General features: G+C 38.9%; 1 protein-coding gene across 2 annotated transcripts; it reads left to right on the top strand.

The window, feature by feature from the left end:
• The first annotated feature begins 362 nt into the window (after positions 1-362).
• Cd53 (CD53 molecule) lies at positions 363-22,295 on the top strand. Of its 2 annotated transcripts, XM_046467181.2 has the most exons (9): positions 398-494; positions 4,593-4,707; positions 14,951-15,030; positions 15,963-16,151; positions 17,102-17,176; positions 17,715-17,810; positions 19,335-19,415; positions 20,479-20,562; positions 21,423-22,295. In XM_046467181.2, the coding sequence occupies exons 2-9, from the start codon at positions 4,665-4,667 to the stop codon at positions 21,492-21,494; spliced, it is 720 nt and encodes a 239-aa protein (XP_046323137.1). In that variant the 5' UTR covers positions 398-494; positions 4,593-4,664; the 3' UTR covers positions 21,495-22,295. The 2 variants fall into 2 exon arrangements, with proteins under 2 accessions (XP_046323138.1, XP_046323137.1); XM_046467182.1 differs by lacking the exon at positions 4,593-4,707 and having other exon boundaries at positions 363-494.
• Positions 22,296-24,220: the final 1,925 nt, after the last annotated feature.

Here is a 24,220-nt window from a genome sequence, read left to right as displayed (position 1 = left end):
TTTCACTCCGCTCACAGTTCACCTGGATGGGAAATTCCAGTGGGTCTAAGAACAGGGATTCTTGAGTCGATACACAGGTCATCCTGAGGTTCCACCTCTATTGAGAAGCACTCTTCTTCTCTAGACAAAAATCATCACCCCAATCACTCTAGAACCATCCACAACTCACAGATTAATGCCTGAACCAATTTGGCCTTCAGGTTCTCCTTTGTTTCACAAAAACCATTTTAGGGTGGGCTGTGGGAGGAAGCTTCTAAGAAGCCACCGGGGAAGGGTTGAACCTCTGAGGCTAAGAGGGTGGGCGGACTCAGCCTCACTTCCTCCCTCTCCTCATCTGGGTTTCCTGTCGTCACAGCATGGTCATATTTTTTTCTCCCTTCACTTCCCCTTTTACACAAATAGCCCCAGACATCTGTGTTATCAGCTTTGTCGTGGCCATCTCAAAGAGAATCTCCACACTCAACACAAAGGACTGAGGCACGGAGCTTGTAAAGGTAAGACTGATGACTTTTTAGCCCAGTTTGAGAGCAAAGCTCTGAACCATATTATGCGGGTCAGGATATCACCTTAGGAGGCTCCACATCCCTCTCTACTAACTTTAAAAGCTCCGGTTTCACAGATATTTAGTACTGAAAGTAAAGAAAAAAGAAGGGTAATATCCTAGTAGCAAGCTCAAAAGCAATCAGGTCAAAAGTACTTCAGCTTACCTGGGTTCCTATCATCTGGTATCTATTTGGGCCTGCGCATTCCTTAGATTAAACTACTACAGAACTTGAATGACTTATTCTGAGTGGTAATTTCTAATGCCTGGAGCTTTCTGTGTGAGAGGAAGTTAGGGGAGATTTCCTGTGTGCGTAGGTCTTTGAAATTTTTTTTTTTTATTTTTAAATGAGAGAATTCATAGCCAGAGCCATTCAGAAAGGCAGCGGGGAGAGGTGGACCTTCTCCACTTGAGAAATTTTCAAAGTCTGTGACTCCCACTGTGATTTCTCAGAGCCACTAAATAGAAGCATATCTAAAAATTATGACACAGAAAGTGCTCGGTGACTGTATGGTAGGAGGTAAAGTCCACTTTGTTGGCTTTCAAAGAGTGGGAAGAACATAGTGATCTACAGGGCTCCCCCACATTAATTTATCCTTAGTGTATGAAAAATGAATGCTAGTAAATATAACATGAAATAAACTTATGAAAGGCAACCTGCAAAACTTGATATAGCAATTGATTTCCAATTCATGGGCCCATGCAGTTTCAAAGACACAGCAAAGTTTTGGCCCTAACTTTCTGTGACCACCACCATAGCAGCTGCCGGTCACCACAGAAAAATCTACATCAGATCTTTCTTCCTCCAACACCTGTGAGAATCTCATTTGATTATGCCCTGGAGGAGAGAGAGGAAAGTCCCTTGTGACCACATCCACGTATCTAAGAACAAGGGGTTGGGATGGGGCAGAGGGTTAAAGTCCCAAAGTACTTCAGGGGCTACAAAGCCTCGAATTTTTTTTTTTAAACCATGCTTTCAAATTAATTCACTTAATAATAAGGGATTAGGCATTTCAACACTGTACTTTGAAAAGTATGGGTGGAGCAGAGGAGGGGGCAAGGTAGGAGGGGCATATTTCAAATTTGCCTGGCAACAGCCCTGTCCTTAAGGAACTCTCCTGAGAGATAGGATATATCATACTGTGTAAGGAGCTGGGCCAAAGAGGTCTTAGTCTCTGGATGAACGAAGTTTTGCTTTCTCACTCTTGAGCGGAATCTGTACTGTTTTGAAACTGCAGTTGAGAGGGAGCAGAGGCTGAACTGAAGCATGATTTCCTGTGGTGTTTCCTGTGTGGGTCAGTTAAGAGTGTTTGTCTTTTAAACTGAAGGTACCTTTATACCCAGAGAAAATGTTTCAAAACTCATCCAACCACAGATACCACTACTACCACCTGAGTGACCCCACCTTTGACCATTGACAAAGAGGCACAAAGTAGAAAGGGAAAACTTGGTTGTGGTTGGTTTCTTGTGCCCTCTGGTCAACTCCTCTTCTTCCTCCCTATTCCCTCCCATCCTGCAATGTACCAGCGGCCTGGCATGTGCTCACTGGTGGACACAAAAGGAAAATTGATGTGGTTCAGTCTTAAAGAGTGTACCACGGAGGACAGACAGAGCAATACACAAACACAACAGTATGTGCTGTTTTCTAAAAGGGATGAAGAATGTGCACAAAGTATAGGAAGAGTTTGAGAGTGAGCCAAAGACTCCCTGAGAGAGGAGGTGATTGTTGGGGTTCACTTTCAAAGAAGTATGGGTCTGCTATGTAGACTGGAGAAAATGGCATTACAGACCCAAGGCACTGTATCTGCAAAGTCAAAGAAGTTGGACCCCCATACATGTAAGAAATGAACTTAAGCAAGAGAAAGAGCAGTCTAGTAAGTCACAGGACCACAGGAAATGTGAAGCCCTTTCTCCTACTTGGCCCTTGAAAGTGGATTACAAAATCACCGAGCACTGATCCTGAGTCAGCCTGGGGCACACCGATGCCTGAGACATCCACCTGCTAGTATTGATGGGATGTGGTTTTACATGAGTGTGAAGAGGCAAGTGTTTTCCTCTTCAACCTAGATTTTCTCCTACAATCAGAAGGAAGGGTGGGGTTTTTGTGAGGTTACAACCATTCTCTTTCTGTCAGCTTCCATTCCAGAATCCGTGTTGATTTGATCACAGTGGTTTGATGTGTGTTCCTCGATGAGTCAACCCATAGCACTTTATACTCAGCAAGAGTCCATTTTGTGTAGATGGCCCTGGGCCCTATGGACGGGGCACCTTTCTGGGGGGAATTCACAGGACCAGCTGCCACTGTAGGTGCAGAGTGCTGAGGCAAAGTAACCCAGAGAAACCAGGCATCTGTGCAGAGCTGGCCTCTAGGGAGCGGAGGAGGGAAGGACTGCAGCCGGAGGTTTGTCTGTCCATTTGGGAAGGCTGTTGGGAAGTGAGTTTCTGGAAAGAATAAGATAATGCATTTTCAAAGTCAGTGGGTGAGTGCTGACGGCGGAGGCCACAAATCTCTACGTTGGGATGCAGAGGCAATTCCTCTATACTCATCCACTTCGTGGGCACATGGTGGAGTTCTTCCCCAAGTTGTCACATCAGGATCATGATAACTGTGGCCAAGAATTGTCATAAAAGAAAAGATGCCACATTTCTACGTTCACTTTGAATGGTGAGAGTACTGTGTTACAAGTGATAGAATGTGCTTGCAAGGAATTTAGAGATTATTTAATTTCAAATAAACTAACTTATAGTGAGAACCCAATAAATGTTAACTTTTGTGATATTCTGACCGACTTTTTTTTTTTAGTTGAAATTATTTAATTAACTTTTAAAAATGTCTTTTTTGTCTCCATGGAATGTTCTTTCTTCCATATGGTATTAGATTCCCTTTTCTTAGGGATTTCTCCCTAAACAAGCATTATTTGATTGTGTTCTTTGTTTACATAAAGAAGAGTTTAGTACACGTTAACACAAGCCAACATAACTATACAACTTAATCATAAAATCTAATCTGAAACTAATATGTTAGCAAATAAAATATTTAATATGTATTTACTTTGCCAAAATTTTGTTTGACCTTTTCTATTTCAGAAGAACTAAATGGAGGAATAAGAATGACAAATGTTTTTGATGCCTCACATCTTTTAAAACTTGAATTCATGACTTATTATTGATTCCACATCAGGAGCAAATAGAGGCATTAAAGTCTTTCTATGGTTCATTCTTCTAAAAATAGCTATTATGCATTTGCAGCATTTATACAATTAGGGACTCACAGAGTAATGATTTTGAGATCAGAATCCCTTAGGTAATCTTTTTTTAACTCCTACTGTGTGTGTGTGTGTGTGTGTGTGTGTGTGTGTGTGTGTGTGTAAGACTTGAGATTGAACTCAGAGGTGCTGTACCTCTGAGCCACATTTCCAGCCCTTTTTAATTTTTTTTTTTTTGGTACCAGGGATTGAACTCAGGGGCACTTGACATTGAGCCACATCTCCAGCCCTATTTTGTATTTTACTTAGAGACAGGGTCTCACTGAAGTGCTTAGAGCCTCACTTTTGCTGAGGCTGGCTTTGAACTCACAATCCTCCTGCCTCAGCCTTTCGAGCCACATACAGGTGTGTGGCCCTGTGCCAGGCCCCTTTAATTTTTGAGACAGGGTCTAAATTGCTGAGTCTGGCCTTGAATTTGAGATTCTCCTGCCTCAGCCTCCTGAGTCACTGGGATTACAGGTGTGCACCATCATGCTGTTTTTCTCTTTTTAAACTTTTATTTGAACAAATGTTCAGATTTACAGGAAATTTGTTGTAAAAAATAGAATGAAGACTCCCTGAACCCCCTTCACCAGTACCCTTCGCTGGCTGTCTCATTTGAGGGTAATTGCTAGCATGATGGCCCATCTTCTAGGTATTTTAGTATGTATTTCTACAAACAAAACATTCTGTCACATAACCGCTCTACAGTGATCTAAATTGGGATACTAACACCAATATGATACATTAACAATCTATAGAGTTTGTTCTGATTCCACCAATTACCCTGTCAATATTCCTTACAGTACAGAACTTCCTGATGGTGCGGTGCTTTAACAGCGTCTCCTAAACAGTCCCTGAGCTTGTCTTCATGTTTCATGACATTGATAGTCCTGAAGAGTAAAGGCCAGTTACTTTCTGGTATGTCCCTCTGTTTGGATTTTTCTGATGTTTCCTCTTGATAAGATTTGGGTTCATCAAATTTTTGATAGAATTACTACAAAAAGGGCATTTCTTTCTCACAGGAGTCTTGCTTAAGCTGGGCATTCTTACCTGAGGAAATCCTGGATAGGCCTACATAATAGAGACCTTCTAATGCAAACTTCTATTTATTTTTAGGATAAGAAGGGCAGGGAGCCTCTACTCAATTGGCTGTGTGGTGTTCCCGGTAGTTGTTCCTGACACAGGGAGTGGCCTTATTCTAATGATTGCTGTACCAGCCCAGCTGCTGGTAACATCTTGCGAAGCTCCCAAACAGGAAGAAGTGAGCCTCCAAGATCATCTGGATTTGTCTTTCCTCACTTTTCTCCTTTATTCTTTCTTATTTTCCTTGTCTTGATTTTTTTTTTTCAAAAGGCAAACAAAATTTTTAAAAAAGATATTTCCAAGAAACAAAATAAGCAAAGTATTTTTTAAAGATCTTTTGGACCCCTGATTCATTCCTAAAAATGAATGCTCAGGACCATCCTTAGGAATAGACTGGTAGGTAAGTGCTGAATTTGATTTTTTTTTTTTGGTACCAGGGATTGAGCCCAGAGATACTTAGCCACTGAGCCACATCCCCAGCCCTTTTTTATATTTTATTTAGAGGCAGTGTCTCACTGAGTTGCTTAGAGCCTTGCTAAGTTGCTGAGGCTGGCTTTGAACTCGAGATCCTCCTGCCTTAGCCTCCTGAGCCACTGGGATTACAGGTGTGCACCACCATGCCCAGCTGAACTTGATCTTGTAGTCAGTATTTACTAAACCAGGTTCTGAGGTAGTGAGCCACCTCATTTATCCCTCAAAACCATGTATCAGGCAGGAGATTTGGTAATATTTCCATTTTAAAGATGAAGAGGCTGTGTAAGATATTTTAATCAAGATGTCCAATGCCAGCTTTCTGATAAATGGCAGTACTAGAACTAAAAACTAAATATATTGGATTCCAATGCTAGAGGGATCCATGAAATATATGTTCTTTGGCCTATTAATAAGTAATCTTCACCAAATAAGTTACAATGATGCTCACATTAAGTCTTCTGCAGATCAGGAAGCGACATCAGGTCAGCAGTTACCTACAGAGGGAGCAACTAACTCTGCCCTACCCCAAACCTCAGTGATTTATGGAAACTTACCCTAGGCTGAGAGGCAGGCACAAATCCTCATGTATTTGTACAATGTGACCTCCATCCCTGTTCACCCCACCTGGGTGAATGGTGACTCCAGAAATCCCACCCATCCTTCAAACTGCACCACATGGCTCTGCCCAACTGCAGATTCCAAACAGTACTGTCCAGCTAGGGAAGACGATCTGCAGTTCTGCCCAAGATGATTATGGCATGAAGCCAGCAGCCATACTTGACAACAAAATCCAGCCCATGGTCTCACCAAACTATAGAACACAGCCAGCTGTTGATACCGCTCAACCTTAGGGCAAAGAAAGTGGCCCAGCCCAACTAGAGAACCCTGCACCAGAGTCTGCCTGCCTGGGTTTGCTACATGCTGGCCCATGCAGAATCCCAGACCAGATTAAATGCTTGAATTTTATCATCACCAAAGAATACCTGCAAAGGCTGGAAGAGATGGCAATCTACTTACATGAGTAGGCATCTCTGTAAGGTCACAGGGTTAGGAAAAAGTAATCTTTAATGTAAGAATAAGTTGTAGTTAAACAAGCATGCTTTTCTCTTATTAGAGAATGTACATTAGCATACAGGAAGTTACTCAGAATAAAAACCCCATTTTATGTTTTACTTCTGCTTAATCTTGTTTATTTCCCAAATTATTTGACCATGGATTCTTTTCATTCCCTATTGCTTTGTTGACTTTTGAATGAAAAAAACATATTAATGGCACATAAATATAATGGTCTGTGTAAAACCAAAGCTGTGTGCCATAGCTGCAGATTGGCTTCTGAAATTGAATTCAATGAATGGAGTGCAAGAACTGCCAGAGGTTCTTGAAGTTTCTATCCATCTGTAGCTACTTCTAAACTGAAGCTTAGGACTAGATTAGCTGGTATTACAAGTCCATGTCAAAGAAAAGAGGAGGATAGAATAGAAACCCACACATGGGAGGAATAGATGAATTCTAGATAGGGAAGAGGGGTGGGAGGGAAAGGGAGGGGGCAGGGGATTAGCAAGGATGGTGGAATGTGATGGACACCATTATCCAAAGTACATGTATGAAGACACAAATTGGGTGTCAACATACTTTATATACAAACAGAGATATGAAAAATTGTGGTATATATGTGTAATAAGAATTGTAATGCATTCCACTGTCATTTTTTTAAAATCAATAAAATTTTTTTCTTTAAATTACACTCATACATATATGTGAGATACAATATATTTCTTCATTTAATTTTTTGGGAAATGAAATGTTTTATGAATTAAAAAAAAAGAATAGAAACCCACAAGACGGTTTGTCACCTCTAGGTCTTTACTCTGTAAGGAAACTGAAGGATGACCTGCTGTTGGGTCCTGAGAAGTGGCTACAGGGAAGGTTTCCTGGAAACTGATGTCAGGGACTTTTTGCATAGAGCCGTGAGTCACAGTTTTAGGAGTGGTAGATTTTAACTGTGGGTTGGTGTCAGTTCCTCTGAAAATGGTTGAAAGGGGTGGGAGGATCTATAACTGGCCAGTAACAGTGAAGGTTAGGGCAGGGTAAATAAAAGAGCATTCTCTCTGGGTTTATATGAACACAGGGCCATTGTTGCATGTATTAAAAGTAGTCACATCTTTATCAAGTTGGCCGATCTCCTTCCATTCAATGAGAGTCTGAGTAAGGGAAAATCAGAAAAGGTGGAAGAAGAGGTTCTTCTTTATGAGAAGGAGAGAATCAGAGGGGATACCCCAGTTTTGCTGGCACCTTGCTGGTCTGTGAACAAATGAGGTTCTGTGCGCCTGAAACACAGGATCCTAGGATGCTGGGGATAATGTGGCTGTAGCAGGCATCTGGCTCAATCTCTTTCTGTTGCTGATGAGTAAGTTATTTGCCTGTCTAAATCAATTTATCAGCACACACACAAAAAATCAAGTTCAAGGCTTCTGAACCCTATGGTATGTTCTTTCTACTCCATGAGATTAATTGTAGATAATGAACCAAGGTCATTTTATTTGTTCATTGAAGAATCTTATTAGTATTACTTAGCATAAATAGGTACAATTCTAGGCTTCAGGAATTCAAAGGCGAATAGTGACACCTCTCCTCAAGGAGCTCTTGTTCTAGTGAAGGAGGAGATGCTTGTAAAAAAAAAAAAGGTGTTACCAGCATTCCTCGGAGGGAGTGAGGGCTGGGTGTGAAGAATTAGACACAATCAGAGAAGTCTCCAAGAGAAAGTGACACAGCTGAGTCATGAGGATGATTACTAATTAAATAGATTAAGAGGTCAGAGGGAGAGAAAAGTATAAATTTCACAGAGAACACACCCCAGTATATGTAAGGAAGGAGACATTGGAATAAGTATTCAAGGTCTACTGCTAAGTTTTTAAATACGGATAAGACAGGCAGTATGGCCATGAGTTTGAAGCCATAGACAAGAGCAAATGAGGAGGGGCTTTTTGGCATTTATACCTTGCATAAGTTCATCACCTCAGTCAAGACAAACAACATAGTCCTAATTCTCATAAGATTCCTCATGGCCTTTTGTAATTCCTTTCACCCACCCACCTTTCCCCTTTTCCCCTCTACTCACCTCCTAACCCTCCCTCTCCTGTCTCCAGGCAATCCTTCATCTGCTTTAGTTGCTATTTATTAGTTTTTATTTTCTAAAATATTGTGTAACTGGAACCAAACAGTATATACTTTCTTGTCTAGTTTTTTTTTTTCACTTACCATAATAGAGAGTCACCTATTCTGTGCTGAGTTATGCATAGTTCATTCTATTTTATTGCAGAGTAATAGAATTCCATTGTATAGTTACCACAGTTCATCCACCTGTTGATGGACGTTGGGTTGCTTCTAGTTTTTGACTATTACAAATGATGGTGCTATGAGCACCCCTATACAAATCCTGGTGTGAGCATATGTTCTCATTTCTCTTGGGCAAATACATAGAAGTAGAGTGGCTGGATCATATCACTATATATGTTTAACTTTTTACAAAACCAGCAAACTGTTTTTCAACAGGATATACCATTGTACATCCCCAATGTTGTATTGAGAGTTCCACTTCCACCATATCTTCTCTGACACTTGTTTTGTTTTTAAAAACATTATACCCATTCTAGGAGGTGTGCTGTGGCATCTCACTGTGGCTTTAATTTACATTTACCTAATGACTAGTAGAAAATTTGTTCATTTACTTATCTGCCATACATATGTCTTCTTCAGTGAGGTGTCTGTTCAGATTTTTTGCCCATTTTAAAGTTTATTTTCTTACCACTGAGTTTTGAGAATTTTTTATCCAAGATACACGTTTGTTTTTCTTGAGAAGGGGTTCTCTGTGGCCCAAACTGACCTTTAATTCCTGGGCTTAAGACTTTCTCTTGCCTTAACCAAAGCAAGTAACTGGAATTACAGAGTATGTAAGTGTGCCTGGCCTGAGTACAAGCTTTTTCTCTCATGTGTGATTTGGAAATACTTTCTCCCCTCTATGACTTATCTTTCCATTCCCCAAACAGTATCTTCTAAAAAGCAGATGTATTTTGGTTTTGAAAAAGTCCAATTTGTCAGTTCCTTTGTGGATTGTGCTTTTTGTGTCTTATCTGAAAGCTTTTTGGCTAACCGAGGTTACAAATGTTTTCTATTTTTGTCTGAAATTTTGTAGTTTTAGGTTTTATATTCAGAGCTGTGATTCATTTTCAGATACTTTTTGATCTACTGAGAGACTTTATGACCAAATTCTCCTCCTCCTTCTTCATATATATGTGTATGAATATATATGTAAATATATATGAATATATGTAAATATATATTTACATATATATGTGTGTGTATATATATATGTATATATAGACAGATAGATAGAGAGATAGATATCCAATTGCTTCTGTAATATTTGTTGAGAAGAGTATCTTTTATTCTCTAATGTACTGACTTTACATCTTTGTCAAAAATCAGTTGTTCAAACAGGGCATGGTGGTGCACACCTGTAATCCTTGGGAGGTTGAAGCAATAGGGTTATAAGTTCAAAGCAACAGCGAGGGACTAAACAACTCAGTGAGACCCTGTCTCTAAATAAAATACAAAAAAAAAGGTCTGGGAATGGGGCTCAATTGTCAAGTGCCCCTCAGTTCAATCCCCAGTAAAACCCGCCCCCCAAAAAAATCAGTTATCTTTATATGCCTGGGTTCTCTATTCTGTTCCATTGATTAACATTAATACTATGTTGTCTTTAATGCTGTGGCTTGACAGAAAGCAATAAAATTAAATAGTATTTCACTTCTAACTCTGTTTTGTATCAAATTAATTTTTTACTATTCTAAGTCCTTTGAAGACCCAAATGAGTTTTACTTTTATTTATAATTTTTTAATTTCATTTTGCATTACTTGGGATTGAACCCCAGGATACTTTACACTGAACTACAATCCTCAACCCTTTTAATTTTAAGACAGAGTCTTGCTAAGTTATTGAGGATCTCACTGAGTTGCTGAGGTGAGTCTTGAACTTGCAATTCTCATACCTCAGCCTTCAGAGTGGTTGGGATTACTGTTGTACACCACTGCAAATTAATTTCAAATTAGATATCAGACAATAGATTATCTGTTTCTTCCTTTCTCCCACCTCTTTTTTTTTGTGGCATGGGGATTAAGCCCAGAGATATTTTACCACTGACCTACACTTCCATCCCTTTTCTATTTTTTATTTTGAGACAAGATCTCACCAATTTGCCCAGGCTGGCCTTGAACTTGCAATCCTCCTGCCTCAGTCTCTGCACCCAACCAATAACCTTTAAAGATATTTAAATGATGGTAAAATATATTTATCCATACAGTTATGATTTCTAATGCCTTTCATTCCTTTGCATAGATCTGTTCTTCTGGTCTCATTTTTCTTCCTCCTGGAGAATTTCCTTTAATATTCCTTGCAGCATGGATCTAGTGATGACATTTTCTTTTTTAGCTTTTATATATGTTATAGTCTTTGCTTCTTCTTTATTTTTGAAATATATTTTTATTTGGTATATAATTCTCAGACAGGGGCTGGGGTTGTAGCTCAGTGACAGAGCACTTGTCGAGCACATGTGAAGTCCTGGGTTTGAACCTCAGCACCACATAAAAATAAATAAATAAAATAAAGTTATTGTGTCCATCTACAAGTAAAAAATATTTTTTTTTTAAAAAAGAATTCTCAGACAAAAACATTTCGCTCTTAGTATTTTAAATATATTATGCCACCATCTTCTGGATTAACATTTTTTTCCAGATCTGCCCTTATCCTTATATTTGTTACTGTGTACCTAACATATCTTTTGTTCTATGGCCATTTTAAGATTTTACTTTTATCATGGGTTTTCAGCAATTTGATTATAAAGTGACTTGGCGTTGATTTCTTTGTTTCTTGTACTTGGAATTCATTGAGCTTCTTGGTAATGTGAGTAAATTATTTTCATCAAATTCAAGGTTTGTTTAAGTTATTATTACTTCAAATATTTTTCTCTCTCTACTCTTTTCTCTTTCGTCCTTTGGGGACTCCAATTATACATATGACACTAAAAATGGTCATGATTCTCATGATTCTCTGTTCACTTAAATATATGTATGTTTTCTGTTTCACTGGGGATGCTTTTATTGTCCTCAAGTTCACAATCTTTTCTTTTGTGATGTTAAATTTTCATTAATCCAACCCAGTGTAGTTTTCATCTCACACATTGCACTTTCATCTTTAGAAGTTTGGTTTGAGCCTTTAAAAAATATTTTCTAGACCTCTATGTAATTTTTTTTTGAAAATCTGGCTTAATGACATTACCTACTAATCTAACATCTGGATCAACTTTAACTGATTAATTGATCTCAGCATTATGGGTTGTACTTTCATATTTCTGGCATGCCTGGTATTTTTAGCAAATCCAGACTTTGTTCATTTTACCTTGCTGGGTACTGGATATTTTAGTGTTTTTATAAATCCTGTTGCACTTTGTTCTAGGTGCTTAAGTTACCTGGGAAAATGTTCGATTCTTTTGGGATGAACTTATAAAATTGGTTGGATGGAACTGAAGCAGTGATAAGAGTTGAGCTACATGGTCTCTACTACAGAGGCAAGATCTGGATTATCCAGGGGGCTCTGACTAGATAAATGGGTCCTTATGAGAAAGAAGCAGGATATTAAGAGTGGAAAAGAGCAAATGTGACGATAAAAACAGGAGCTGGAGTGATGTAAGGAAGGGATCAAGGTATGCAGGTGATTTCTAGAAACTGACAAAGGCACAGAAATGGATTCTTTCCCTGAACACTTCAGAAGGACTGCAGTCCTGCTAGCAACTCCAATCAGAATTCCAATTTTCAGAGAACAAATTGGTGGTGTTTAAGCATGGATTTTGTGGTAATTTGTTTCTGTAGTGATAGGCAGCTAATACAGGCCTCCTCTGCAGATCTCTGGTGTCTGTTCTCTGAGCAGCTTTCTCTTCTATATCACTCTGTCCTGGGAACCTCAGCTGCCCTGGTCTCCTCAGGGAATCTTGCAGGATCTCCCTCTCTGACCTATGGACTGAAAACCGGCAATACACTATGCTGGGGCAACCAAACACACACATCATTTACTTCCCATCTTTGAATAGTACTGTCCTTCACTTTTTTATGTCCAGTGTCTTGGAAGCCATCATTTTATAATCTGTACAATTTTTTTTCAGGAGAGAGGATAAATCTGGTCCATGTTAATCAATTTTGACAAGAGACAAACATCTCAAATATGTGATTTTATATTTTCTTTCTTTTTTTTTTTTTAAAAAACACAATCTGCAATAAACTTTCTTGAGAGAATTCCAAAAGAATGGGATATTGTCTAAGAAGAGATTCATAAACTGTGAAACATTAAAAAAATGCTAGAGCTTTTAAAAATTACAAAAACAAAAATATGTTCTTTAAATTCTTTACTGATATTTTGAAAATTGAGGCTCCAGCTGGATTCCTCATCCTCTGTCAATCCTTCTCTTCACCACATTTTTAAAGATGATTTTAATAACTCCCTCATTTTATCCACAAATGATTTCATATTTTCACATTAAGAAAATTCAAGTGGAAAAGGTAAAGTTCATTTTAATAATACAGCTTAGTTATCTCAATATATGCCAAATATTAGCATTTTAACAGGTACCACATATAAAGTTAATATAGTCTTTTTGTACTAAGTGTATATTTTATGCTTACAAAGCACATCTTAATTTAAGTTAGCCAGATTTCAAGTGTTCAGGAGCCACAGTGCAACTCTAGGGTATAGAGAATCATGACAGTCTATGTTTGGTTGCTCAAGGGGATGCACCCATGTGAATGTGTCAACTTGAATGTTACCTCCATGAAATTCTCTTTCATCACTTTGAGACTTGATGTATTTTATCTCTTGATACATCTTGTGCAAAGGGTGACAGTAAGGATCTGCAAGAATCTGGGAATGAGGGCTGCTATATGTCACATTCTAAGAATTAAATTAATAAAAATATTCTAGATAAAAAGAATAAGATTGTTCACCCATAAATGTGTTTAAGCCCATCAGATATTTGGCCAGCATGATACTGATAAAGGTCTGGGATTTATATAAATCCATCATCCACTTCTAATAACAGAGTGGTCCTTTAAGACTAAATAATACAGGTTCCATTTATTGTGTATTGGTCATGTCGTATGCTGGTCTCTCTGATAACCTCACTCAATCTTCACATCACCTCATGAGGTATAAGTTCTGATCCCATTTTACATAGGAAAAAATTTGTAATTAGAAATGTTAATTTTGTTTCCAACTTACACAAAGTTGTTTGATGGCATACATGAGAGGTGAATTCAAGTTTGATCTGAAAACCTGAACAGTAAATCATCATACATATTTTTAAGCCTCCTCAGCATATTCATATGCATTTGTAACTGAATTAATTTTATTCTACTTGATTAAGGTAATGATATAAATTTGGGAATAATCCTGAGGTTCAAAGCAAGAAAGGAAAAATTAAAAGATATGAGATAGAGATGGATATTTGGTGTTTTCAGTAGAGACATTTACTCTACTTCTATGCAATAGAAATATCTTCTTTATGGCTTATTTATGATGCCCATGTGATTCTTGGTTACCTTGGCAATGCAGAGACAGCACTGTGGATGGTACAGGAAACTCATACACTGGAAAAGGCAGTTTTAATAAGGAAAAAACCCCAATAAATTGACATTTTGCTTTATGTAAGTTTTCTGCACAGTTTTAAAACATGTGTCACTTTTTAAGATCTTGTTATTTCTGAGAGAAAATTCAAAAATTTCTATCTGATTCTAGAATCAAGAACCAGTGTCTGGGCATTAATGTCCTCACTGAGAAAATGATATTCTATTCTTTTTTAAAATCAGGTTCACACTGCTCTCTCTTTTCACTTCTCCATTGCATACTTATTGGATTGTTTCATCTCTGCTGTAAGATTGACATCTTCTAGAGGAACTGACGGCTACTGTTTAGTCACATCTCCCACAACATCTAAGAACAGAAAACACTGTAAATGTTTCTGCAATAAAACAATGAATGAAGCATAGGTATGTTGCCTCCCATTTCATATGGAGAGGTTTGCAGACCAAACTTGAAATGCATATGAATCTCAGGGCATTTATGAAACCAAATGATCAAGCCTCTGGCATTCTTGGTGGCTTACTGACCAGTCAATTAATCCCTACCCCAGGAGCTGCCTTTTTAAGCAAGTGCCCAGGCACTAGTCACTAATGCTGCCCATGGATTGAAAACACTGATCTGGTCTGTATCAGTGTGACTCATCCTCTTCAAAGAATGGCTCCATTGTTTCCTCCTACAGTGCTGAATTCAGTATTAAGAATTCCTTGCTGGATTGGAACATTGAAGATGAGCCAATTGGCACCCGGTTCAGAAACTAAGAGAGCAAAGACTATGAGGGAACTTTCCAGAGAACAGTCATAGCTCAAACCCAAGATGATGCTGGTGACCCTTGAACCTTGAACATTTGTGTTTTTGAGTCCACAGTTCCCCCTTGCAAAACCAGGTCACTTACTCACATCCTTTTTTCCTTCTACTTTTTAGGCCAAGATTTTCCCAGCATGGGCATGAGTACTTTGAAATTGTTGAAATATGTCTTGTTTTTCTTCAACTTGCTCTTTTGGGTAAGTGTGTTTCTTTTGAGCATGGCTGAGTTAACACACCTCCACACCCCCAGTTAAACTGTCCCTCTCTCTCCTGTACTAAGGAGTCTTCAACCTCAGTGTACCTGGGTCACGCCCAGCACACCAAGCCTAGGAGCAAAGGAGAAATAATTTGCTCTCTTCTTCCCATCCTGCCACCAAATATCCACACCTATCTCATACCTTTTTGTTTTTCCTTTTATTTGTCCTTCTCTTCCTTCTATAAACCTACAGTACTGGGAAAAAAAAATGCAGTTATTAATGGAGGTATCATTTGTCTCTAGAGGCTTTAAACTCTTGCTGCTCACAGCTGCCATCTATAGGTGAGAAACAGACTGCAATTTAAGTATTCAGTACTTTTTTTTTTTTTTTTTAAATCCCTTGAAAGAATAGGTGATTGAAAGAGAAGTCATCTTTTGGGGGCAGATTTCACTGTACCAAATTCAGCAACTGAATTTCAGATACAGAATGGGTTGGCTATGAGAAGGTTCTTATAAGTTGGACTTCTCTAGCTTTATACCTGGCAAGATGAACTTCCTCAAGCAGGGCACATGCTCTTCATGGTCAGTTTCCAAAGGGAAGATGATGTATGAGCAATTGAGGAGACAAGGACTAAGATATCGTAAGCATGAATCCGAGCATGTACACCATGAAGGCAATGTGTGACTCATAGGGGTGACCTTTCTTTGCTATCTGAAATGGAGTAGAAAGACATATGAGTGGAATTTCATTATGAGGAAGCAGGGATTTCCTGTTTTCTAAGAGCATGAGGAAGCTGGGTAAAGAGATTGTTCCTGAGAGTCTTGATTGGACAAAAGCAAACATGTGATTCTGATCTCAAGAGTGTGAGAATATGAATGAGGAAATACTCAAAAACTACATTTTGCCTTAGAATGTGGGATTTTTCCTTTCAGTTCTGTGGCTGCTGCATTTTGGGCTTTGGGATCTACCTCTTGGTCCACAACAACCTTGGAGTGCTCTTCCATAAACTCCCCTTCCTCACGCTGGGCAATGTGCTCATCATCGTGGGTACCATTATCATGGTGGTTGCCTTCTTGGGCTGCATGGGCTCCATCAAGGAGAATAAGTGCCTGCTTATGTCGGTGAGTCCTTATAGCAGATGTGGTGCCCTAAGTCTGGGGGGATGATGCCTCAGGTCCCAAATAATATGTTTCTTGATAGATCACCTATCGATACAGGGGAATTATGGGGTTAGCACCTCAGGTCATCCAGGTCTGTTCAGACCCATAGTATTTTGTTTCTGACTGGGATCCCAAGGGCATTATTACTATCTTCCTTGGCATCCATTTTACATTGTTAATAATGACCCTTTTCATTCTAATTCCCCTTCATATCATTTAAATTTAGCTTCATATCTGGTTGAAATCAAGTGTCATCCATCTGCTTAAATTCTCATGTTGGAATGTACTTCAGGACCTGACTTACAGTCATTAACTGATGGAAAAATGATCTGAGAATGGTGGCCCTCCTCAAATAGCAGAAGATGCTTCTTTAACTCTTATCTGCACAACATACACCATAGAAAGAGTGGCCCAGGTTAGGTGAGGATCTTGGCTACAGCCATGAGGTCTAATGTGAGAGATGTTTAAGCCCTAAGAGAATGTGAAGCTTTACAGTTGCCCCCCCCATCTGGTAACCATACTGAGGAGCCCTTTCAGGCTTAAGTTTTGCCTTCAAGCATTATGAAAAAAAAAGAGCTCCACATTTCTCTAGTGTGAAATAGACTAATACTTAAATTGCTTCCTTTATTCAAGAGAAGATGTTGAATATGTACTATGTGCATAGTATTCTAGTAGGCACAAGGTATAGGAGAGAATAAAGACAGAAGACAGTTGACCTGACCCTCTAGAGTTCAGTTGTAGGAAAAGAACATATATTCCTCAGAAAGCAATAGAAGGCTTGGAGACCTGAGGTGTTGGAGAAGAGGAATATCCTGCAGGTGTGCAGAGACCTGCCTGGATGCTTCTAGGGTGGCAAAGGGTGGATCAAAAACTGGGATCAGTGTTGTAAGCATGTGCCTGCTTTGTCCCAGTTCTTTGTTCTTCTGCTGATTATCCTCCTTGCTGAAGTGACCTTGGCCATTCTGCTCTTCCTGTACGAGCAAAAGGTAAGTTATAAAGAATGTGACTTGTTGTCTCACTGTTGAAAGTGGGGGGTGTCCCATGGAGAAGAAGTTGGCACACAGTCAGTCCTAGTGATGGAAATGAAATGGAAGGTTGGAGGAAAGAGATTAATCGTAATTTGGGATAGAAAAATATGAAGGCGATTGTATTTTGAGAAGTTCCATGAGTGATTACTGGAAAGAACAAAATGGATTTTTTCTCCCTCTGACTTTCTTTCCTCTGTGTATTTTACAGCAGAGAAAATCTGTCTCAGTGTAGTCCTTGTTTTAATCACCGCTTTTCCTCCTTCATGAAACCTTGTGCTAGAAGGACAAAAGTCCAATGTATTCTTTTTTCTTTAATGCCTTCTCACCATTAGTATTTTTTCCTATATATACATTCTCTCCAATCACTTCTCTAGTCCTGAGGAGACCACTTAGGAGGGAGGAACAAGTGGATCCACTAGCCATACTAGAAACTTCTTATTCCTTGAATTCACCTGTTTTTCACAATGTCTCCTTTTCTGGAACGTGCTGTTCCCAGCTGCATAACTATGTGGCTGACGGCCTGACCGAAAGCATCCAACGTTACTATTCAGACAACAGCACCAGGGCGGCGTGGGACTCCATTCAATCATTTGTGAGTACAGAAGGAATCCTCCTCAGATCAACCCAGACTTCATTTTTTCAGCCTTGGTCCTAGCTTTCCTTTCCTGGAAGTTTCAGAATCTAAGATCCTTATCCCTGAGGAATAATGCCTGGCTATCACAAACCAGGGAGCATAGGAATAGGTCTGATTGGTACTAAGTCATCTACCATCTCTTTCATCTTTTACTGTCCAAACTCAGGATCATTGTTTAAGCCCTAAGAGAATGGGGAGAATATGCAAATATACTGTATTGAATTAATTTAGGTATTTTTTTTTCAATATTTTGCTGAAAACAGCAATAGTGTAAACACAAGAAATCTATGTTGAATTCCCTATGCACCCAAATTAGGCTGGTTACCTAACTTCCCAGGATACCATTCCACATATTCCCAGTCCATCCACAAACATAAATTAACTCTATATTCCTTCCTTGGTATGTTGAGGGACAGGAAAATTTAGGAAGGCTTATGCAGGCATAGTCTGTGCCTCAAACAACACTACTATGACCACATGCTGGCTCTATGTAGTCTAGAAGATATGACACAGGAATTAGAGCATAGAGACCAGAACTGGGTGGCCTTTGTATTTTCACATAACCTCTCTAGATCCCCAATTCTTTGCTTTTTTTTTCAATTTAGTTTTGAAACTTTTTTAGCATATAATTTTCAGAGATTATACAAAGGTAAAGACAATATTAGCAAAACGCATCTCTGGATCCATGTCATTACCATGACATTTTTTTTTCAGTGTCTTCTCAACTAATCCCCTATACTTCTCTGCCAGAACACTTTTAAACAAGTACTAGATCTCATATCATTTCACTCATTAAATATAATTAATAAATAGTCTATAATCAAATTATCCGAATTTTCTCAAAAAAAATTCTAATTGATTTATTCAAATTGAGATCTAAACCAGATCTATATGTTACAGGTGGATGATATTGTCTAATTTTCTTTGAAAATAGTATCCTTTCTTGTTCACATTATGTGCTATGAAAAGAAATTAAATTATTTGTTCTGTAGGGTTCCTCATTTTCTAGCTTGTTTCCTCAAGGTAGTTTGGTGGCAGGGAGTCTTTGTTTCCCATAAGACCTGTGAATCTCAAAGCTGGATGAGGTACTAGGTCATGGAAAGACTATCACAGCCGGTACTTTCCTCTGCCTGATGTAAGCAGGTGCCTAATGTCCAATTGTCCTGCTTTCTGTGATGTAAAGACTGGCTAGTGGGTCAAGATGTGATCAGTCTGGTCGCGCCATTATAGAGTCTCCTGGGCAGGTAATTCTTGATCTCTAGAATGCAAATAAATTAAGCATACCCTTTCTATTTCATGGAGGTCTTATGTGACTAAAATGATATAACAACAGGTTTGAAAGTATTTTGTTCCAAGGAGTCGTAGACAAATTTTGGACTTTCTGCTATTGAGCCAGATCTGAATGGCCCACCATTTCCTCTAATGTCCAGTCTTCCTCCTATTGGCTTTCTAACCATACCTTTTGGGGGATTTGGTTTTTAGCTTCATTGCTGTGGTGTAAATGGCACGAATGATTGGATCCGTGGCCCACCAGCATCTTGCCCCCAAGGTCAACAAATTCAGGTAATTTTGCTAGCAACTTTCCTGTTATTGGCTTCTTTGTTTAAATGTTTAATTACTTTGGGGACTGCAGTTATAAATTAACTAGAACTTCCACCAGGAAATTAAGGAACTTAGAACAAAGGATAGAGCAGATGACAACGCCAGGTAATAAGAGGAAAAAAAAGGGGGGGGGGATTAAGCTTATTATCTAGAGACACTGTGAAAAATCTTGCTACACTGAACTGTATAAATAGTGAGAGTTTGTGTGAAAGTAGCAGAGGGTTGTTGAGATATTTCTCGAGCAAGAGGTATATCTCCATAAGGTTGAAAGTAAAATGTATAGGATTGAGGTAGAAGAACTAGTCCCTTCACCTGTTTCTCTATTCCTTCCTTGGAGGTGGCAGGACCTGGCCCCTTAGTGAAATGAATGAAAAGTGAAGGAATGATGAGTAGAGAGAAAGAGTCCATGGAATTGCTAAAAACCTCCTCTTAATTTGAACCTCCAGAATACGCTCAAAGAAGAAGCCAAAGTCATTCTCTAACTACACCAATTTCCTAAGATCCTGTCCTCACTCCACATTACCCACTCCTGAGGTTGTTTGGAGATCTACAAAACTTTTTAGGTCTGTGGAGGAAAAAGTAGAGTACTTACCAACCAACATTCTGGAGCTTGGTAGGGCCATGATAGATTTATTGGTTGTTGAAGCAGAAATTAAAATGCAAACTAATTTTAGGATTACGTAGTCTATATCCCCATTTGTTGATCTTAAATCAGCACTGAGTGTTCAAAGAACATGAAGACATTTACTTCTGACTCTCCTCTTGGAAGCTAGTTTAACTCAGTGGGTAAGAACCTAGGACTTCGACATTAGGTGCCACTGTAATGATAATGCCAACAGAAAAATATGTATTTTAATACTCTTTATGTTTTGCATGTTTCTTTATCCATGCAAAGAAAATAAAAATATAGTACCTAATTCTCTTTAATGTCATGAGGCAAAACACAAACTATTTTCCCAAATAATCCTCCTGATAAATTTGAATCATAAAATAGTATTATTTGTACCTGTAATTTTTTTTCTAGGGTTGCTATACAAAAGCACAACTGTGGTTCCACTCCAATTTCTTGTATATCGGAATCATCACCATCTGTGTATGTGTGATTCAGGTAAGAACTTAATTCCGGAATAACTATGAGGATTAAATGAGTTAAGTCACATAAAGTTTTAGAACAGTACTGGGTACACAGTATATGTACAATAAATGCTATCTATTTTAATTAGAATATAAATTTCCCTAGTCAAGTAGCAAATGACGTTATTATCGATTTGATTTAAGGCATACAGAATGTATGCCATAAAACATCTATCTTTCAACGGGTCCCTTCGAGATATGAATGATTCACAGTCATTGAAAACTGCCAAGCAGAACACTATTTTGCTCCCTAACTCAGCTGGTGTGGAAAAGACTGATCAATAAAAGAATCCACCTGATAAATTGGCCTTATATGCTAAGACACTTGATGAAAATCATAATCATTTTCCTCTTTCTCTCTAGGCTTAGTTTGACCAATGAAGGGTGAATTGGGGGGGTCATTTTTGGTTTTGTGTGATACTTTTCACATGTTTCTATCGAACTATTGGGTACATGACAGATTATTTAAGACATAATAAAGAAGCTCAGAGAAAAATGACCTTTCTCTGCCCGGAAACCAAAAAGTCACAGAGCATGGGTAGAGATGACTCACTGCATGATGTTCAGTTAAGCAGAATGTGACTCTGCCAGTAGCAGCGTATGAAGATGTCCCAATACTTTATAATCTAGTGCCTCGTCATCATTGTCCCCGTTCCTCTGCCCACTTGTATTCTTAAGCTAAAAGAAAGATCTCCCGAGAGGGAATCGAGAAGGGTCGAGGGAAGAGGGGTGGCTGTCATCGATACACTCTTTTCCTGTGGAGTCAATCCCGGGTGTTGTGGTGGAAATGGCTTCTCTTATGAAGGTCTCACACTTTCCCAACTCTCTTCTCAGGTACTGGGGATGTCCTTTGCATTAACCCTGAACTGCCAGATTGACAAAACCAGCCAGGCCTTAGGGCTGTGACCTGCCACTGAGCTATGCTGAAGAGACTTGTTTCATCTCTGAAAATACAAAACCACTTATAGCATGAAGCCCTGAATGATCACCTTCTGGACTGGCATCTTTGTCCTCCTCTCATCTCTTCCTTGTTGGGGTCCCTGTCTTAAACAACCAGAGAAGAGGGTACAGACCAGGAGATTCACATCTCAGACAGCCAGACAACCCTGCACCTACTGATGGCAACAGCCATGTCCCTCAAGGTGGTGATACATACCCGGGTGATTTTTAGACATGAGGGGCCAAGAGGATCTGTGGTCCTGGTGGCTCAAGATCAAAGGGCAGTTTCAGGATTTGAATGTTTGCATGTTCCTCAATGTCAAATCCCTCCCCGGCCTCTAAGTTATGCCGTCCGCTCTACAAAGTCACACGAGAGACAGACTGAAGAGAGTTCTGGAGTCAGGCTCACTAGATTATTGTCTGTCACAATGTAACTGTTTTCTTTTGACCAGGGGCCTTGGCTATAAGAAAGACAAAGTACTCTCTTCAAAGGCAAAGTTTCATTTCATTTTCTTATTCAAAAGTGCCTTGTTGATTTATTGTAAGCCTTTCCAGAAAAAAAAAATGTACAGTGATTCCTATTTTTACTTCAGCCAGTCTCTTAGCCTTTGAGTCACACAGCCATGGAGAAACTCAGCAGTACTAGTATCTCTGGTAGGTTAGCTGATAATCACTTTCAGAAACGTTCCAGTGTTATTTTTCTATCCGATGAGTTTTGTTAATGTATTATTTTAACTCTTCAATAAATAAAATACCTTACGGTCTCAACCTCAAGTTTCTCATTCCTATACTTCACTCTTTTTCCATGACTCAACTCAATAGCCCTGTCAGCAAGACAATATTATTAGCTATTATTGCTGCATAATAAGTTAGTCCAAAATTTAGTGGCCAAGAAAAACAAACATTTGGCTGCAGTTATCTCCAGGGTCAATTAGAAGGGAATCCACTGCCAAGCTCTCATGTGGCTACTGGCAGGCCTCAGATCTCTACCATGCCTGCTTTCCACGGGGTTACCTTATGACATGGCAGTTACTTTTCTCTACAGTGAGATGTCCAGGAGAGAGCATGAGGTAGAGCATCTAAAACAGAAGGCACGGTCCTTGTATCACCTAACTCAGAAGTGCCAGCACATCAGTTCTGTTGTATTCTATTCCTTAGAAGTGAGTCAAAAAGTTCAGCCCACACTCAAGGCGGGGTGGGGGGGCAGATTACAGAAGAGTGTGAATACCAGGGATTGATACCATTTTGCCCATCTAAGAAGTTGACAACCATACTGTGTTCATTGGGTTAGAAAAAAAAAGGTAGACTGAATTCTTTTTGACAACTATGGTTTGTAAATCAGAAAATTAGAATATATCTAAATCAAAGAAAAATGTAGAGAACTCAAAGAAGAGTATGAAAAAGAAATCAGTTTCTGCTCTTGAAGGTTTATGTAGCATGTCCCATCTCCAGAAAGCAAAACCTTTCATCACAGTGGTAGTCTGTAGACAAACCAACAATCTTTTGCATTTTTTTTTCCTGAGGCATAGAAGAAGCAGAAGAGACATTCTCTTGAGTGTCATAATTACCAAAAGTAATTCACGTGTACAAAACACAACACACCATTATATCTTCCAAACATTTAAATGAAATTTACCATTATATCTTCTTTGTTCCCCATATCAGTGAGTGATAACACCAGGTTCCTAGCCATAACCTGGGCCTTCTCTTTAACTCTAGTCTGTGCTTTACTCCCAACATACACTCAGTCACAAAGTTATAAAGATTGTATAAGGATTGAGTCAAGCATTATCAAATTCATCTATTCATCTCATCTTATTTCTTGCCCACATTCCTTCAAAAGTCTATTATCTGCTCTCCTAGTATTCACCATTGGCTCTGTCTGAACTGTTCTCCGTATAGCAGCCCCAAAATGTGTATAAAACCTAATCAGGACAGGGTTGGGACTGTAGCTCAGTGGCAAAGTGCTTGCCTAGCATGTGTGAGGCGCTGGCTTCAATCCTCAGCACCACATAAAAATTAACAAATAAAATAAAGGCATTATGTCCATCTACAACCACAAAAATTGTTTTAAAAAAACATAACCAGGACATATTTATGCTTGAAACTCTTCAATGACTTTTGTTCTTAGGATAAAGTTCTAACTATCAGGCCCTACATGATCTATTCCATTCTTAGCTCTTGGGCTTCACCTCCTGTTATTCTCACTTGTACATTTTATGCTTTAGTTATATCAATGTTTATTTAATTTCTCTAAGCTTTATCCATGCTAATTAACTTTTCCTATTTACCACACACACCTTTGTCTGGATACTTCCTATCCTTTCCTTCCTATAAGAAACATTTTTATTTTTTGTTTTAATTAGTTATACATGAAAGTAGAATGCATTTATGCACTCTGATATTTCCTACATAGATGGGATATAATTTCTCATTTTTCTGAGTGTAAATATTGCAGAATCATATTGGTCATATAGTCACATATATACATACAGTAATAATGTCTGTTCCAATCTACTGTCTTTCCTATCCCCATATCCCCTCCCCCCACTCCCATCACTTCCCTCTACCTAATCTAAGATAATGCTATTCTTCCCTAGTGCCCCCTGCCTTAATGTGAATTAGCATCTGCATATTAGAGAAAAAATTTGACCTTTGGTTTTGTGGGATTGGTTTATTTTGCTTAGCATGGT

This window comes from Marmota monax, unplaced genomic scaffold (genome assembly GCF_021218885.2).
Source record: "Marmota monax isolate L192 unplaced genomic scaffold, Marmota_monax_Labrador192_F-V1.1 WCK01_AAM20220418_F8-fsc00181, whole genome shotgun sequence".
NCBI lineage: Eukaryota > Metazoa > Chordata > Mammalia > Rodentia > Sciuridae > Marmota > Marmota monax.
This window is presented reverse-complemented; position numbering and strand designations above follow the sequence as displayed.

What these genes read in the sequence shown, in the direction of transcription:
- Cd53 (XM_046467181.2), top strand. Translation starts at nt 4,665, where the DNA reads ATGACATTGATAGTCCTGAAGAGTAAAGGCCAGTTACTTTCTG. An exon ending in TCTTCCTGTACGAGCAAAAG is followed by an intron (nt 17,177 to 17,714) that starts GTAAGTTATAAA and finishes TGCTGTTCCCAG; the next exon opens with CTGCATAACTATGTGGCTGA. An exon ending in GGGACTCCATTCAATCATTT is followed by an intron (nt 17,811 to 19,334) that starts GTGAGTACAGAA and finishes TTTGGTTTTTAG; the next exon opens with CTTCATTGCTGTGGTGTAAA.